Genomic DNA, 19099 nt, shown 5'->3' with positions numbered 1-19099 from the left:
GGCAAAGCCGGCGCGAGGGAAGCGGCGGACGCCATCACCAACTGTGCCCACTGGAAACATCCTCCACAACGACCCCGGGACAGCTGCCCTGGGAGCAGAGACGCCGACCAGCAAAAGAAGAAGAGGTGAGTACGTTCCCCCCCCCCCCATCTCACCCCTGGGTCCCCCCTCTGCAAACTCCATCGGACCCTTTGGTCCCCAACAGTGAGGGGCGCTCAACCAGATCCAGGGCTCTCCACCCCCCCACACGATCCCCCGTGCAGGCTCTCCCTCCCCGGTGCCCGCTGTGTGCGAATGGCTGGGCCGCCCGGGTCGAGGGGTGCCCGCGGGAGACAAGTGTGGGGGAGGTGCAAACGGTGGGGAAGCACACACAGTGGAAGGGGGGGGTAAAACTGACCACCCGGATCATGGACCGGAGTCTGGGTTGGTACCTCAAATCTGACCGCACTGTTAGATTGAGGTACAGCGGTCCATAGACTATCAAGCAAGACGTGGGTCACCCTGGACGAAACCAAGGGCAGGTCCACTACACGAGCACGAAAAGATAAGGACCCGGTGAGACCCTAATCAAAATCTGTACAACTGGCCCGACACCTCGAGGGAGGTGAGAGGCTACACCACCTCGGGGTCCCTCGCTAAGCAAGAGCGCCCCCCCCCGTGGATAGCAGTGAAATGAGGAGCACCACACACAAGACCCCAGCATAGGAAAAACCCCAAAGGGCAGTACTACCCGCCAACCCGCCTTGGGGCAGAACCGCCTACCAGAACCATAGTGAGTGGGCTCAAAGGGAAGGACCCAAGGACCACTCTGGTGCCCGAGTGACGGACTGCGCAGGCCAAGGCCCGGAGGGAGGCAAAGGAGAACAACCAAGGGGAGAGGACCCACACCACCAAGATTGGGGGTACACCCGAAGCAGGGAACCCTGGTAATACCGGACCCCGGTGCAAACCACATCCCACACAAGGTGAAGCGCAGACAGCGCTCAGTGAGGTCTGCGACCCCACAAAGGGACTCCAAAAGCAGGGGTACTGAAAGGGTGAGACTGATCAGGCGGCTGCACGGGCGAAGCAGGGTTAAGGTCCACACGCGGCAGCCACCCACCGATAGCCCCCGGGAAAGACACAGAAGCACCACGAAACGAAGGGAGAGGGACCACACTGCGGGATAAGCTCCGGTCCAACGAGACACCTACACCTAGAGCCACCCCGCAGGGCCAGAATGGGGAAGGATTTGCCCCGAAGGGGAACAACTCAGAACAAAATAGACAAGTATACGATGAGCATCCCAGCAATCTCCCGAGACCAACTAACGGCGTGGAAGAGGAGGCAACGAGTGGGGGCACGGCCCAACTGCTGTCACTCACCGACATCATGGCAGCAACCAGCGACTCTAGAACCTCGGTTGAGACAAAAATAGATGGCCTGGCCTCTGAGGTGTCCTTTGTGAGGCAAGACTTAAGGAACCTAACTAACAGGGTTGAGGAAGCAGAACAACGAATATCTGACACCGAAGACACCATTAAAAACCTGGGTGGCCGCCTTGAGCAAATGGAACGGAAAATCACCACGCTGGAAAACAGGCTGAAGACAGTGAGGGTAGGTCCCGCCGAAACAACCTCTGCATACTCGGCCTCCCCGAAAGAGGAGGGGCCCTCCACGTAACTCTTCCTGGAAGACTGGCTAACAGACTTGATGTCTCCCAAGAAACTCTCCACATTTTTCTCAATAGAAAGAGCGAACAGTGTTAGGGCAGAACAGTCCCAGGGGCCTCCGTGAACAGTGATCGGAAAACTTCTAAATTATAGGGATTGAGACACACTACTGCATTTGGCGAGGGAGACTGGCCCCATCACTTATAACGGCAACCGGATTGGGTTCTTCCCTGATTACACGAGGGAGGTCCAGAAGTCGCGACAATTGACTATCAAAAAGAAATGGACACCCCTGGGCATCAAATACGCACTCTTCTTCCCGGCAACCTTCAAAGTGTACCACAACGGCAAAATTCACATGTTCTATAATCCCTGCGATGCCTGGGAGTGGTTGGAAACACAGGTCCTCTCTACCCCACGCCCGGACAGACCGAGCGGAAACACACCTCGCAAGGAGGACAGTGGCAATGACCACCTTCCTGGGCAGATCACCCCAGCATGCGGGGAAGCAGGGACACCTAGGCCTCCGGTTGACATGGGACCCACCTGAAATCGGGCAAATACTGGGAGACAGGACAAAAGAAACACATGAGACCTTCAAAGCTGGCGGCCCCGGATGGGGATGTGGAGAAAGTGAACAACCACCACCCCCGCACCCCTGCGGGGGAGCTTTCACTGTTAGTTCCATTTACGTTCTGTGGTAATTTCAAGCCACACGAGTTGGGGTAAGGGGTCCTCCTGACCCTTCCTGAGTTGGGTTTTGTCCCTCCAATAGTTTGAATGGTTAGGGGAAACAGGTGCTTCTAGTTGGGGGGAGTGGAAAGGCCTAATGTCACAAGTATCAGCAACAAAGGTCAGTGAAACAAACGACCAGAGAAACCCTTGCCAAGATACGGGAGGGACCGAAACATCCCCCCCCCCCATTGACCCGCACGTACACATCCATACAGACACGGCCTATGGTTCACAGGTTGGGGTTCTAGAGTTTGCACAAGGAGTACACAAGACTGTTCGTACAGCGAGAGCAGAAGACTGGCCCAGGTGTCCGCCGCACCTCAAGACGGCCGACGGGAATCACATCACATCCTCCCACACAACCCCAAGCCAAGAGTCTTGCGGAGGTGAGACAAATATCCCTGTTGACCTGGAACGTGAACGTCTTGGGGTCAGATATAAAGTGTAAACTGGTACTCCAATACCTCAACCGCCACTCCCCAGACATTGCATTCATAACAGAAACCCACCTGATTGGTACCAACAGCGGGCTCTTTGGGAAATCTAATTACCCACACACATACCTTACGGGGTTTTACAGAAGCTCTAGGGGAGTCGATCCTTTTACACAAAAGAATCCCATTCAAGGCAAGAAAGGTCAAGCAGACCCTCGGGGGAAGGTTCGTGATGGTATTGAGGGAATTGCGGGGAGAGACCTGGGGCCTCATAGCAGTGTATGCACCTCCCACGCTCACAGCAGAACTCCTTGTCGAGCTCCAAGATATAATGCTGGAAGAACGAGCGGACTCATGGGCAATAGGGGGGCGGACTTTAAAGTCATGGAGATAGCCCGGGACAGAACACACATGGGCAACAGGGCGGTGGATACCCCAAGCTCCGCACTTTTGCCAAAGCAATGGGACTATCCCGATACGTGGAGGGCAACCCACCCAATGGACCGGGGCTACTCGTTCTATTCCAACGCACACCGGTCCTTATCCAGACTCCATTATATCCTCACTCCTAAAAACATAGCCCACCGACTATTATCCGCAGAATTCCTGGCGAGAGGGATTTCCGATCACTCCCCCTCTGTTGTTTAAATTCAAGGGTCTAACACCAAAACAGGAACCCACCTGGCGCCTTAACGCCCATTACTTAGGGATAACCGAAATACTGGAGGGGCTCTCGAATAAAACGTCAGAATACTTTGACCTAAATGAGGAAGCAGTGGATTGCCCAATAATAAGGTGGGAGGCATATAAGACAGTTATTAAGGGGGGGAAGCAATATCCTTGGTGGCAGCTCAACGCAAACACAACGAGGCAATCTCCGAAGCAGAGGCCCAAGTAACCAGGCGGGAGGAGCAATTACTCGAGGAGGGAACCCAGGAGGCGCATGATGCCTTAGTGACAGCACAAGCAATTTTGAAAGACAGGGCCTTAGCTAATGCTCGAACCGCCCAGTGGCTGGTCCGGAGTCAGATATATGAGAGGGGGGAAAAAGCCACCAAAACACTAGCCTGGCTAGAGCGAAGGGAGCAGAGCAAAGGACAAGTACGGGCCATTCGAACCCAGGAAGGGGATATGCTAGCGGGGTACGCTGAGAAGGCGGGGGCCTTTGCAAACTACTACAGCGAACTATATCCTCCACCAATACAAGAACCCCCAATAAACACCCCAAACTTCCTAGACTCGATCACGTTCCCCCGCCTTTCTGAACTACAGATAGAACAGCTAGACACAATCACCGAAGACGAGGTAGGGGAAGCCCTTTCACAACTACAGATGGGGAAGACCCCTGGCCCCCAACGGATTCCTGGTGGAACTGTGGAAAAGACTGAGCGGAAAGACAACGAAGCACATGCACAGCATGTTCCTCCACAGCAGTGAACAGGGCACCCTCCCCCTGGATCTCTGGAAAACGACAATAGTGGTGATTCCCAAAGCAGGGAAACCCCCAAAGCAATGTGCCTCTTACAGGCCCATTTCTTTAATAAACGGAGAGGCCAAAATATTAGCTAGAGTCCTCACAAAAAGATTGCTGGGGGTGATCGGATCTTTAATTCAGCCAGATCAGTGTGGATTTATGCCCGGTAAGTCCACACAAATGAACCTCTGCAGGGTCCAGATCGCCCTCGGCCGGGCAGAAGAGATCCCCTCCTCGCGGTGGATTTTGAGAAGGCCTTTGATTCAGTGGGGTGGGACGCCCTGTGGGCCATAATGGAACGCATGGGCTTCGGGCAACATTTCATGTCATGGGTCAAGCTCCTTTACTCCCTCCCTGAGGCTTCCGTAAGAATCAATGGGAAAGCATCCGTCACATTCCCGCTGAGTAGGGGGGACTAGGCAGGGATGCCCCTTCTCTCCCCTATCGTTTCTCCTCACCATCGAGCCTCTGGCAATCCGGCTAAGAACAGACACAATGGGCAGGATTTGCCTGGCCAAGGGGCGGGGAGGAACGTGTCTCGCTGTACGCGGATGATCTCCCGTTATATCTGAGCAACCCAATAATCTCCTGCCCGATCGTGACCAGAACTCTGGAGGAATACCAACACTTCATGGGACTCCGGGTCAACACGCAGAAAACTATTTACTTCCCGGTACAGGGGGGGGTGTTTGGGGGAAGCTATCCCAGAACCCTGCCAATACTCTGTTTCAATACTGGGCTTCACTTACTTGGGCATACAAATTAACAGGACACAGGAGGATTTCCCCAAACTGAACCTGCACCCGATAATGACAATTTGAGAACGACGTCGCCCACTGGCACTTCCTCCCACTTTCACTACTCGGGAGGGCGGCATGATTTAAGATGCTGGCACTCCCAAGATTCCTGTATGTCCTCCAAAAGGCCCTGCTCCCCATCTCGGCCACATTTGCAGACATCAACCGGACCCTTTGTACATTACTCTGTGGAGGGAAACAACCGTGCATTGCTTTAAAAACGCTTTACCGCTTGGTGTGGGAAGGGGGTATCGGACTGCCCAACATTCACACATACTACTGGGCTGCACAGGCTGGGGTGGCAAATGAATGGCTACACAGGGACCCCCTGCTCCCACACATCCGGGTGGAGGCAGGGGGACATCGGCTCCCCCTCCCCCCTGCACATATTATACGATAGCCCAAAGAACTTAAGAGCAGCACCGAGTGGGTCCCGCCACATCCACCGAGTCTGGAGGGAAATACATAGATACATCGGCTGGGAAGGTAGACCAACCTTGATCCAACCCCTCTGGCGCAATACACAAATCCCAGAAATCCAAAAATGGGCCACTTTGAAACCTGGGAGAGGAAAGGGATATCCACACTGGTGGACATCGTCCAGGAGGGCCAACTGATAGACTTTGAAACCCTACAAAACGAAACACGGGCTGTCACCCATGGACCGCTTTAGATACCGCCAACTCACGCACGCCATTAACACAAAATTTCCGAACCTGGCCGACATACCCACCTGCTTTCCCTTGGAAACAAATATACTCCCACAACGTATCCCTCTCAAGGTAACGTCCACCCTCTATCAGGCAATCAACTCCTTTGGATCGGGGGACCTCGCCAACCTCAGAGGTAAATGGGAACAAGACCTGGGGCCACTGGAGGCGGAAGAGTGGAAGCCCTGCTGTCCCCAAGGGAAATAGGTATTAACGACAAACTCGGGCTGATACAGCTTCGAATCCTAAACAGGTCCTACTACTCCAGAACGCACATGGCCCGCCGGGGGGACAGAAGGGGGGGGGGGAGAGGACTATACAGAATGCCGCCGCTGCAAAAGGGCGGAGGGCACCTTCTACCACATGATATGGTAATGTGGGGTGCTGCAGGAATTTGACAGCATGTTTACTCCGCCTCTCCAGAATACTTGATACCACAATCCCGAGGGACCCCAAACTTATCCTGCTTGGTATAGGAGGCGAAACTGACCTCAACAAACACGAAAGAACATTTCTGGAGATGGCATTTGGAGCGGGAAAGAGACTAACGGCAGCCACCTGGGGCTCGGGAGACAAGATAAACAATGGTCCAATGAAATGGACAGATGCGCCTCCCTGGAAAAGCAAATTTATAATGCAAGGGGGTCCCCCCGTAAGTTCCAGAAAATATGGGGGAAGTGGGAAGTATAATATCAAAGCCAAGAACAAGGGAGAGCCTGGGTGCCCGGTGCATCTGCATGGTGGGCGGTGCAAACTCTGCCCCTGTCGTGTCATTTAACCGTCAAAGGCTATGTTATGTTCTGCTATTTATCGCGACCTCGAAGACAGGTCTCCTAATGTCATGTGTACTCATGTTGTTGTGCTTTCTTTGTTTAACAAAACCTAATAAAAAGAATTTAAAAAAAAAAAAAAAACTTGACCTCCTAAATTATGAGGTCTGATTTAAAAAACAAAAATTAGTGCTACTCCGCCCCCTCTCGTCTGTCCTGCCACAGAATGCAGTACCCTTCTGTTATGGCCAAACCTAGAGATGGCCCAGCTGCCTCATGGCTCCACGTTTCCGTAAGTGCGCACAAGTCTTTGTTTGCGCTCTTCAATGTGTGGCTACTTCCTGGGCATGTTGAATAAGCAGCGACCAGGTATTCAAAAACATAATTTTCAGCGTGCATGTCAGTTGGACGATTGTTCCCCCAATATTATTTCCAGTAGTGACAAATGTTGACTCCTTCCTTGGCACACTTATGGTGCATTCACAGCTGTGCACAGTTCATTGCTGTGCGGCTCTGCCCTACTACAGGTGCCAGCATCGACTGAGAAACTCCTTCCCTACCTCTCCCCTCCCACTCATTAAGGGCCTTGAAAGCAACCTCATACGGTAGCGGGGGGGGGGGGGGGGTGATGGGTGGCATGTGTGGTACAGTAGTGATGACAGTGTTACTGACAGTGTGCGCCGTAGTTTGGAGCACATGAGCCTTACGTGAGTTCAATGAAGTGGCTATGTCTTGCATAGCAAGTGGGTTGCTAAAGGCATCCTGCCTACCTCTGCTGGGATAATGGAATTCCTTCCAGGATGCCCATAATATTTTAGAAATGAACGTAAAACAACGGTATGAAAAAAGTAAAATACTGTACCTCGTTCCCTACTCTTCAAGGACCGACACAGAACGCTTGGTGTTCTCGCGCCGGCGCTCTTACGTCTGATTTGCGAATTTCAACGGCGCGAGAACTACCAGGTTGTCTGGGTGATGTGGTTTGCAATTCTCAATTCAGTGCAATGCGTTTTAAACAAATACACAAAATAAAAGCAGCGTTCAGGAATAAAATCCTAGCTACAACTATAAGGTTCTCTTAGCACCCTTGTGTTCCAAATAAAGTTGAATTTAGCGGCGGAGCAACTAAACAATCTTCCCTCGTATTTAAAAAGACTAAAAGCTCAATAATACAATATAGTTAAAAGCGCTAAGAAACGGCTACAAAGTAATCCGAGTAACAGACAAATTGACTAGAAGGCACAAAGAAGAAATGGACGTACCTGTCTGGACAAGGGTAGGACCTCAACATACCTTCTACCCATTGCGCTATTGCAAAACGATGCCAAGAATGCAAATGGTATACCTTGAGAGCAACTCAAAATTATCAAAAGTGTAAATCAATTTGCGTTTTCCAAATTATTAAACAGTAAGATGTGACATTTTTTGTTGCGCTAATACTGGTCGCACATATCCGAGATACTAATATTTTCGGAGCGGTGTCTACATTTTAATTTAAGTAAGCAAATCTCATGAACAAAAATGTCTCCATTTAAATTGGCCAAATTAGTTTCTTGTGCCTTTAATTTTTAACAGCTGTCAGTCACTAGAGGAAATTCACCTGCCCTAGCAAATGAACGTATCTTTTTGAGCAGAAGTCGGCGCTGATCTTGAGGAGTTTGTGGCGTCTGCTAACTATTGCTGAAGCCTGGGTAACTCCTACGCAGGGCGCAGCAATCCCATGCCATTTTATAGCAGGCCCGGCACTATTAAGTCAAGCTTTTTATTTTATCTCGTTTGTTTTCCTTTCCGAAGTGGGAAATCCCCTGCATTCTTAAACTCGTGGCAAGATCGCCTTTGTGAATGAAAGGGTGATGTGTGCACGACAGTAAAATGACCTCATCCCAGCTCAACTGTGCCTACCTACATTTATTTCCACTTGCAGAACTGAGTCATGGGCACCTTGTTAGCTCCGACCACCTTGGAGCTGCTTCTTCCCCCCCCTCCAGTTTTTCCCCCCCAATGAAAGTGGAATGAGCCGTTACTCAAGTCCCCAGCTAAGGTTTTGACATACGGGTGCTTTACCCATTTTTAAGCTGGAGTTAAATAGTTATGGAGTAAAAGTAATGTCCAATGCAGTATTTTTTTAATTACTTTAAGCTATTAGGTGGCGAAGCCGAAACTATTGCATTACAGCACAAATGGTGAGAAATTACATAAGGAGGGATACACAACTTGTATGTGTGGTTTTGGAATTTGCCCACCCATGGCCATTCTAATTCCTATGGCCATTCCAACCCAGTTCCTGCACCTACCCACCCAAAATGCATGCTTCCTCATAGGAACTCTTTGAGCTAGCTTTAATCAAACTTGCACTCAAAGTGCCTGCCAGTGTTTTTTCAAAGCAGTCAGAGTTAATTACTTCAAGCAGTAAACTGCTATTTGTGTAATAAAAATGTCTTGACCAGGTATGCTTGAGAATGAAGATGTTCCGGGAGAGAGAGTTGAAGGTATTGAGGACCCAGAAGGCCTTGTGGACAATGCAGAGGGTTTTGAACTTAATACTCACAGCAACTGGGTGCCAGTGCCGAGATTTCAGTCCTGGAGAGACACGATCCCTGGGCTTGAAGTCAAGGAAAAGTCTTGCAGTCCTGTTCTGGATGAGTTGCAGAGGGCGGAGAGTAGAAGCAGGCAGATTTAGAAAGAGGTTGTTGCAGTAGTCTAGCCTAAAGAGAACCAGAGCTCTGGAGACAGTGAGCTTCTGGGGGAGGGGGGGAAGGAAAGGAAGAACACCTCTGAGGAGGTTCAGCTGGTAGTCTGACTTCTTAGCGACGTCAGATGTGAGGAGAGAAGGAGAGTGTGGAGTCGAAGATGGCCCCGAGGTTTTTTGCCTCACAGGTGGGAGGAGAAAAGGGACCAAGAGAGCGACAGGAACGGAGGGAGCAGGTGTACCGATGAGGAGAATCTCAGTTTTGCTGGCATTAAGGCAAAGATCATTGGTGGCACACCACTCCTGGATAGCAGACACAGTCAAGAGATGAGTGAAGGAGAAGTAGTGGCGGAAGGGAGCCTGAAAATGAGTTGAGCATCATCCACATAGCACTGAAAGTTGGGGCAGAGAGCAGCAATGCGGTGTGCAAGAAGTGCCAGGTATTGGTTGAACAGCCAGGGAGAGAGATTAGCTGCCTGGGGAACACAACAAGTAGGGATAGAGGAGAGGAAGGACCTAGGAGGGAGGGTCGATCGGTGAGGAAAGAGGTCAGCCAAGCCAGTGCCTGATCAATGATGCCGAGGTTACCACGCAGACGGTTGAGCAAGACAGCATGGTTGACCGCATCATAGGCAGAAGAAGGATCAAGTAAGATGAGGACACAATGAGTGTTCGAATCAAGGTTGGAGAGCAGGTCTTCACGGATGTCCAGGAGAGCAGCTTCAGTGCTTCTGGTAGCTCTGAAGCCAGACTGGTGGTCATGGAGACAAACAGATTCAGTGTGAAGATTAAGCTAGGAGATTGCCAGGAAAGGAGTGATGGAGATTGGGCGATAGTTAGCAGGGCAGGACGGTTCGGCAGAGGGTTTCTTAAGAAGAGGGTGTACAAGGGAGTGCTTCGGGAAGGGAAGACCCCAGTGGCGAAGGAGTGGTTGAAGAAGTCAGCCAGAGCAGGGGAAAAGGGGTCAATGTGGTCCTTGATGGTTTTGGAGGAACAGGGGTGAACCTGTTTTGACAAGACTTCTCCCCAAACAAGGTTTCTAGACAACAGGGGAAAGAAGAGAAGGAGGAAAGAGAGGTGGCCGGAGAAGAGAGAGGGAGAGACCAGGATGTCCTGAGTTTTAGAGATGAAATGAGAAGCCAGGGCCGTGCAGAGGGCCTAGGAGGGGACAGGAGAGGTAGGAACTGCAGCTGGATTGGCTAGCTCCTTGCAGATTTTAAAAGTTCGGCCGAGTGTTTGGATGCCGCAGAGATGCAGCATTTCTTCTTCTTTGCCAAGAGTCAATTATCCCTAGCAAACCATTAGCAGCAATTGCAAATTTCCAGGCTTGCATTTATTCCATGATCAAATTGTTGAGGGCTGATCTAAGGATATGAATACCTTAATGACAATTAATTAACAAAACAGACAAAATGTAATCCTTACGTTACGAAGGGTTTATATTGTGCCAAATCACAACTGCAGAAGTCTCAGGGCACCTAGCCCTGCCCTTCTGTGCAAAATGTTTAAGGACACCAAACAATTTCTTTGGTTCCATAGTGAACAGTCCAGAGTCTCAGGGCGTCCTTTGAACCGGAGCATGAGCAAACCATGACCAAGAAAACAGGGAGGGAAGAGCCCTTATACTTACTCCCCTAAGCCACAAACAACAAGGTTTTGTACGCACAACAGCTGGAAGAACTATGGGCATGCAGCTGGATTTTGAATCGTGGTTACTTTGGGAGAAAGTCCTGGGATTCGTGGAAGGACTTGTGGCCAGCGAGGAACTTCATGTGCATGGTTTTAGTGGCATTTGGGCCAGACTATCTATAGGGTGGGCTCTTCTGGGAGTTCATCTGCATAATCCAGCCTTGTATATCCTTATCGACCTCAGCCGCAGTTACTGTGCCACGTTAACAAAATTATAGCATGCAAATCTAGGTCCAAGCGGGTGTAGATTATGCTAACCGGATTTTTAAACATCTACTTTGTAAGGAAGGATTCTAAATTGCTGGCAGCTAATTAGCTCTTGCTTCTATCCTAGGAGAGTGTGGTTAGCTTGGAACCAACAGCTACCAGAAGCTGCTTTTTGCTCCCTTCTGCCTTACAAAACATGCATTTGTGACATTAACTTTGAAAATAGGATATGGAAGAGTTGCTTCACAATCCCACAAAAATTAAAACTAAAAATTGTGGTCACTGACTGAATCAACACAAGATAAAGTATTATGAAGTACCATTTATTTTCTCAGTCATTGATGGAGGTCAAAGCTTTTAATATAATTCCTCGTTATTTATTACAGTACCCATCTTGAGCTTTGAGGAATACTTTTGTGATTTTAATTGAATAATAATGAAATTATAGGATCCAGACATAAAATGCTGAGTTTATCTAGACCAACATACGGCCCGCGGGCCACAATGGGGCCCTCCAAGCCATTTCATGTGGCCCGCGAGGCTGTACAGACAACATTGAACAAATAAAGAAATACACTGGGCCGTGGTGGAGGACTGTTAATGCCTCTGGTGCCCCCTAAAGGGGGGGGGGGGCACCAGAGGCAGTAACAGGCCACGGCCCGGTTTATTTATTTGTTCAATGTTTGCCGGGTCCGTGGACCAGATTAATTTATTTATTTCTGCAATGTTGGGCAGACCCAACATTGCAGAAATAAATAAATTAATCTGGTCCACGGACCCGGCAAACATTGAACAAATAAATAAATAAACCAGGCCGTGGCGGAGGACTGTTACTGCCTCTGCCACAGCCTGGTTTATTTATTTATTCGTTCAATATTTGTCGGGTCCATGGACCCGATTAATTTATTTATTTCTGCATAAATAAATTAATCGGGTCCACGGGCCCGACAAACATTGAACAAATAAATAAATAAACTGGGCCATGGTCTGTAACTGCCTCTGGTGCCCCCAGCACCAGAGGCAGTTACAGGCCACGGCCCAGTTTCAGGGGCGCAGAGTATGCGGGTGCTCCGGCCCCCCAGGCCGGAGAGAACAGACGCAGTATGGATGGTCCTTTGTTCCATCCATACTGTGTCTCTCTCTGGCGGCCCGGGTAAAAGCCGGGTAAAAAACAATGTTTACAAATTGGGGGACGGATGCAAAGCAAGATGCTCTTGTTTTGCATCTGTCCCTCAATTTCTAAAAATCGTTTTGGTTCGGGTATACTTCTACATCTGTGTGCACGGATGTAGAAGTGCACCCAACCCAAAAAGATTTTTAGAAATGGAGTCACAGATGCAAAGCAAGTCTGTCCCTCAATTTCTAAAAATCGTTTTGGGTTGGATGTATTTGTACATCTGTGCACCCCGCTTGGCAAGAGGTGTGCACAGATGTAGAAGTACACCCAACCCAAAACGATTTTTAGAAATGGAGGCACAGATGCAAAGCAAGTCTGTCCCCCAATTTCTAAAAAATCGTTTTGGGTTGGGTGTATTTGTACATCTGTGCACCCCTCTTGGCAAGAGGGGTGCACGGATGTAGAGGTACACCCAACCCAAAACGATTTTTAGAAATGGAGGCACAGATGCAAAGCAAGTCTGTCCCCCAATTTCTAAAAAATCGTTTTGGGTTGGGTGTATTTGTACATCTGTGCACCCCTCTTGGTAAGAGGGGTGCACAGTTGTAGAGGTATAATGTACCCAGCGGGATCGAACCTGTGTTGCTCCTGAGCTATCCTCCCGAGACTCCGAAGATCTGAAGTACATTTAATGATACAGAACCAACTATTGAGCAAGTCTAACATCATCATCATTAGAATAAATCAACAATGTTGTGGTTATACAAGAGCTAATATATTTAAAGGGATGGAATTACTCCAAATGTAGCAGCACTATTCAATAACCCAAAGTGCTTAAGCATAGTTTATGTGAAAATATGACACTTCTCACCATCGGGACAGTACTGTCTTGGACAGAGTTTCACAGTGAAGAAGTGAGCAAGTGATCCGGGGTATGCAGCCCACACACACGCATGGCATTCCCATGCACCGACTTGCGCGAATTGCACCAAATTAGTGAGATTGTGCTCCAAGGCACGCGCAGTCTTTGCTCTGAGGTTTGACACACTCACAGGATGGGCTGGCATTTCGTTCTCCCATCCTAGTTGTGTTGCTCTGCCTTTTGAGGGCTACTACAACCTGGTTGATTATAGAGGGGTGGAGTAGGGGCAGTATTGGCCTACTGGGATGCAACTGGAAGGCTTAAACCTCCTTCTTACTTGCCTTTAGTATATGCAATACATGCTAGCCAATGTTTCCACTGTTCTGCACCCCCCCGTTCCTCTAGCACCAAGTTGGCGACCACATGCAAATGCGGTCATATAAGTGCTGGTTATGTCACTTTCTATATTTGGGCACCACCCGGGAAATTCATAAGTCGGCTCCCCTGCCCGATTTATTTATTCAATGTTTGTCGGGTCCGTGGACACGATTAATTAATTGATTTCTGCAATGTTGGGTCCGACCAATAAACCGGGCTGTGGCGGAAGACTTTTACTGCCTTAGGCGCCCCCCTGGAATTGGATTATGCTTCTTTCATTACCACAGAAGTAATGAATGTGTATTACAGAGATAAGCTGGCATATGCATTGGGCACACTGCACATGCTCAGGCAGCATCAATCATGCTTTGTAGAGGACAATGCTGGCCTAAATTGGCAACAGCCAGCACAGACATGTTGCTACAGAGGCATATTTTGGGCACAACCAGCATGTCAATGTAGTGACAGTGCTGTCTTACACTGTGGACACATTGATCATTAAAATGTGTTGTGTTCTACAATGTTCTTGTCAGGTGTTAGTGGCATGGAATGTACATGTTCCCCTTTAGAACTGATTGTAAATGTATGGCTTTTTGGTCACTTTTCCTGCTGTAAAATGCACAATTTCAGCGCCAAACCCTCCCTATATTGTTATAGCTCCCTCGCTACGCTTGGTCGCCCCCAATATTTCCGAGAAATATCAACACATACACACTGGAAGAAATCACAAGAAACTAACCTTTCATCACTGCCCCCGACACCAAAAGCTATCTTTGGGACTGCATGGCTATGCCTTTGATGCTATTGTGTGAAAGGTCACACACCATCGCTTTTGAATATACTGCTTTGGGTCAGGGTGTTCACTTTTGGCTCGCCGGCCCTCCGGGTGACAAAAAGTGAATACTTCGGCCCCACATTCAAAAAGGTTGGACAAGCCCGATCTAGACATTGTAATTTTTTTGTGGCTATGAGGGTGAACACCCAAAACATCTAATTATTGAATGTCAAGCTTTGAGTCCTAAAATAATTCATTGTTTTATACAATGCAATGAAATGAGTTTACAGTATAACTAATTTTGGGAAATTCTAAAAAAGATAAATATCTATTGCAGCTTAGCATTATCTAAAATCAATTCCAAATGTAATTAATGAGGTTTATAGATGAATTATATTATGTAGTTTGAGTGCAGCATGAATTTCAACTTATGTTTGATACATTTTATTTCTTGCATATAATATGTACTCTTCTTGTGCGAGGATTGTGAAAGGTTTTATATTTACACTGAATGACAAATAATAAAGTAGAATTAGGACAAATCTAGTAGACATTTTTACAAGTTAAAGCATCTCACTTGGACATTAGAGTTGAGGTGCGCTGTGCACTCACTCCTGATTTCCCAGCTCAAGCTCCTACCTACTGGGTGATGCAGACATCCAGGGGCTACTTTTAGCCCCTGGTCCACAGATCTCAATTTTGAACCCTGGGTACTATGCCTTCTTCATAAACTACGTGCTGCTCCTGGATTTCATTTATTCGGGTGTTGTGGGGAGGGCTACGTGCTACCATATGGCTGCTTCAAACCACTTGAACAACATTCACACAAAATGGCATAATGAAACGTGACATGATACAACCCGATATTAACATGATCTATCCAACTACTGTAACAAAATAGGGATCAGGAAATAAAACGTGTTGCCTCTAAAACACGATCCTACATCTCAAAGAAGTTCACAGCATTTCAAAGGAAGGCAGAACAGAGTGAAGCAAAAACAGACCAGAGCTTAGTAACAAACAAATAATAGATGGGTGGGGTGACACACACACGTACAAGTGCTCCAGACTCACTTCTAGATTTGAAGTCTGCTGTTCTGGGGGGTGACTTGTGCTAATTGTAAATGTTAATACGTATGTTACTTAGTCTCTGCATCTAGTTGTCCCGGATGTGTGCCTTACTGCAAGTCAACACAAGCAACACGACGGCAAACAGGCCCCACGTTGCCACTACTCCGATAATGGAGGCTGACGTAGTGCATCTCTATGTGACCAGACAACGTGGGACCCCGTCGTTCCTGCGACTTGGTCCACGCAACCATAGAAAACACGACCCATGCAACAGGAGGCGGTGCTTGGAGCAAGGGCAACCCTCTAGCCTTTGATGACAGTACAGATGTGTTGCATATGTCTAACGTACGATACTTGATGAAACACACTTGGGATGAACTGCACACATTGTGCACTCATTTCATAATTAGAGCATTATTTGAAAACACTTGACGTAGAGCTGGTCGATTCAAACTCACTACACCCTCTCCAGTCCACATCTGGAAAACAGACGGCACCATAAGTTAAATGCCCAGTATTTGTGAAGCGATCAAGTGCAGGATATCCGCTACGGTCGGGATGTTATACTGTAAATCCAACCACATAGCTCTCAACTCACATGCTTTTGACAGGTGTCAACCTCCAAGGAACCCGTCCATTCACCCACCAAGCCCTTAACCTGGCCATACCATTCAATGGGCCCTCACCCGCTAAAAGGGAAATAATCTGTTTTCACCCGGAAAAAGAAAATGTCGTGAGGTATGCAAGCATAAGAGAGCACTGAATGGATTCTCCTCCGCCCATAAACAGAGAGCACGGGGAACTGTGCGATTGCCCACAACAAGGATGTATGCCCGGGGAGCATACGGAAGGGTGCATCGCTAATTTGAGCAAAGAGCCCTCTGCATCTACACCGACCACAATCTAAATACATAGACCTGCAGAGTGCCCATATATCCACTGCTCGCACAAAGACCGAGACCCTCGGTACCTCCAGTTTTAAAGTTCCCGGGAGCTCACCCTGAATGACGTGCTCGGGTGATATGGTTTTCTTCTCCGACTTGTTGCAGATCTCGTTGGCCTCGCTGGAGATTAGATGGATGAACTCGGTGCAGCAATTCACCACCAGCTCGCGGGCGTCGTTGGCCACCCGCACGTTGGGAAGAGTCTCTTTGATCATTTTGTTGATGGCGGCCCTGGGGATCGTCAGGTCGTCATCGGTCCCCGATGAGGAGGCCATGCCGGGGTAGGGAGGGGGTGATCGGCGGTGAGAAAAGGTAGTTACAGCGGCCGCTGGAAGGATCCCAGCGCCTCCTCCTTTCGTCCTTCCTTGGAAGGCGGCGCTAGGGCCGCAGCAACATTGTCGGGCGGCGCCTCAGTAAAACCCCCTGCGCGGCTCCCTTTAATTCATTGACCCGTAGGTTACACGCGGGAGATGGGACGGGAGCTCGCTCTTACTTCGCCGGAAGTGTTGCCCGAGAACAACGCAGCGTAGTCAGCGTCCACTTCCGGGTGCCCCATCGCGCAGTGCTCCAAAGACGTTACCATGGTGTCGAATGTGCAAGTCCGGCCCACTTCTGACGTCAGTAGACTGGATCTAGTACACTCCTTTTCGCCTGACTCTAACTTGATCTTCATGAAACTTGCCACCCTTCTTCCGTACTCAATTGTTGTGATGACAAAACGAAACTAATCTGTTGACATGACCTAGGGAATGCTGTGCGCTTCACTGGGAAAGGAGACGGCAGGGAGTTGATGGTATTTAATTGTCCGAATTATCCGCTCGTGTTATCTGCTTTTATCTGTCACATGGTATTACCTTCAAGTCTCTCTTTTTCGTCCCACTGCCTACTCGTGTAGTCTCAACCTCAACACTGTTGGGTTCCAGCCCGCGGTGTGCGCACGCGGGGGCTGGAGTGTCCGAGCTAGGCCGCACGGCCTGTGGCGCAGCGCCAGCGCGAGCTGCAGAGACAGACACCCACACGCGTTGCTGGTCTGCCCCGGAACTGCCTCCCAAACGCGGGGGCGGGGCTTTTATTAGAGACGCCCTGCGTCACCGCGTAGCGGGACGCAGGGCGGAACATAACATTCCTCCTTTATTATAAAACAAACAAACACAATACAACTGCAATCAACTGGACGTTCACCGTTAGTCTACGGGGTGTGTTGGCTACTACACATAGTCACTTAGCTTGGCTGGCGGCCTCGTGGCAGTTCTCAGGCCGTATCGCCCTTCTCGGGGACTACCCCCCCTTGGCCCCTGATCTGGCTCACCTTCATTGGTGGTATTCTCGAGGCTAGGGGCATCCGGCGGTTCCCAAGTCCTGTCCCCCGCTCCTGTCTCGTCCGGGATGGATCCGGGCTCCTCTTCGCTGGACCGAGCATCCTCTTCCTCCCGGTGGTCCTCTTTGTCTGTCCACATGGTGTGGGGCACCGCCTTGAACCACGACGAATTCCTCGTCACTTGACGGCGTCCTCGTGTCACTGTCACCATGGTTCCGCGCCGATCACTGACGGTCCATGGCAGTTCATCGTATCTGGTGTCGAGTTTTGCCTTGGTGGGGTTGCGTAGCATGATGACTTGATCCCCTACTTGATGGTTGGACGGCCTGGCTCTCCTCTTGCCGCTCATGTGGGCATTGGCACTCCTTCTCCTCATTTCTGTGCGTTCTTCGTTGACCCCGTCCGGGGTCCTGCTCGGATGGTGCGGAATCGAGGATCTGATAACGGTGCCGAACATAAGGTCCGCCGGTGGTATACCGGTTGTGCTGTGGGGGGTGACCCGATAGTTTCTGAGGAAACAGTACAGATCAACTTTCCATGGGCTGGCATTCGCCTTGGATACCCTTAGCACTTTGTTAATTGTTCTCATGAACCGTTCCACATCCCCGTTTGCCTGGGGCCATCCCGGCATGATGTGGTGATACTGTATATTGAGTTCTTGCAAATAGTTCTTGAATTCCTCCCCTGTGAACGGCGGCCCGTTGTCGCTTTTGATGGAGGTGGGTAATCCGTGAGTTGCGAACATCTTCTCGATGGCCGGAATGACCACTTCCGCCACGGTGGATTCGACTATTTCCACTTCAGGATAGCGCGAGTGATCATCAATGGCCACCAGTAGGTAGAGGCCTTCTCGTAGCTTACAGAAGTCAATGCTGATTGCCTCCCACCGAGAGCGGCCGCGTTCAGCCGATAGAATTGGTTCCGGTTCTGGCGGGGCTCCCGTTATCTGACAGGATAGGCACGTGCTGATTAGTGCCTCTACACGTTCCTCGATCTGGGGAAACCATACCCTGTGCCTTATGCGGGCCTTTGTTCTAGCCAGTCCTTGGTGTCCTTCATGTGCTAGGGCCACAACCCTGGCTTGTAGTTTGAGAGGAATTACGATGCGGTTTCCTCGGAGTATCACCCCACCTTCAGTGATCGACAGATCTTGCCTGACGGTGAACATGCCGGACAGAAACCCTTTCGCTTCCTCTGTCCTGTTGTGGGTGTGTCTCATGAAAGTCTTCCAATCACTCGAGATGATGGCATCTTTCACCAAGTCGCAACAAGGGTCCTTGTGGGTTTCTGACTCAATTTCCTCGATGCTCACCGCCTTAGGCCTCATTGCGCGTACCACTTGGCATATGTGTTCCTCAGTCTCTTCGGCCACTTTGATCTCTTGGTGGGTCGCCGCTCGCGGATGTCTCGAGAGAAAATCCGCGGGGTTTCCACTGCCTGGCTGGTAGATGAGATCAAAGTCGTATTGCTGAAGGTG

The 19099-nt window shown here is 49.6% G+C and overlaps 1 protein-coding gene across 1 annotated transcript in view; it reads right to left on the bottom strand.

Moving 5' to 3' along the window:
- Positions 1–16873, bottom strand: part of DR1 (down-regulator of transcription 1) — a 62157-nt gene extending 45284 nt beyond the window's left edge. Inside the window, exon 1 of the mRNA XM_069641835.1 lies at positions 16360–16873. Coding sequence (XP_069497936.1) covers positions 16360–16579 — 220 coding nt within the window. The 5' untranslated portion in view covers positions 16580–16873. The remainder of the gene's footprint in view (positions 1–16359) is intronic.
- Positions 16874–19099: the final 2226 nt, after the last annotated feature.

The sequence above is a fragment of the Ambystoma mexicanum genome, chromosome 1q (genome assembly GCF_040938575.1).
Source record: "Ambystoma mexicanum isolate Mex_15411 chromosome 1q, UKY_AmexF1_1, whole genome shotgun sequence".
Classification (NCBI taxonomy): Eukaryota; Metazoa; Chordata; class Amphibia; order Caudata; family Ambystomatidae; genus Ambystoma; species Ambystoma mexicanum.
The sequence above is the reverse complement of the archived record's forward strand: the minus strand, read 5'-3'. Positions and strand labels throughout refer to the sequence as shown.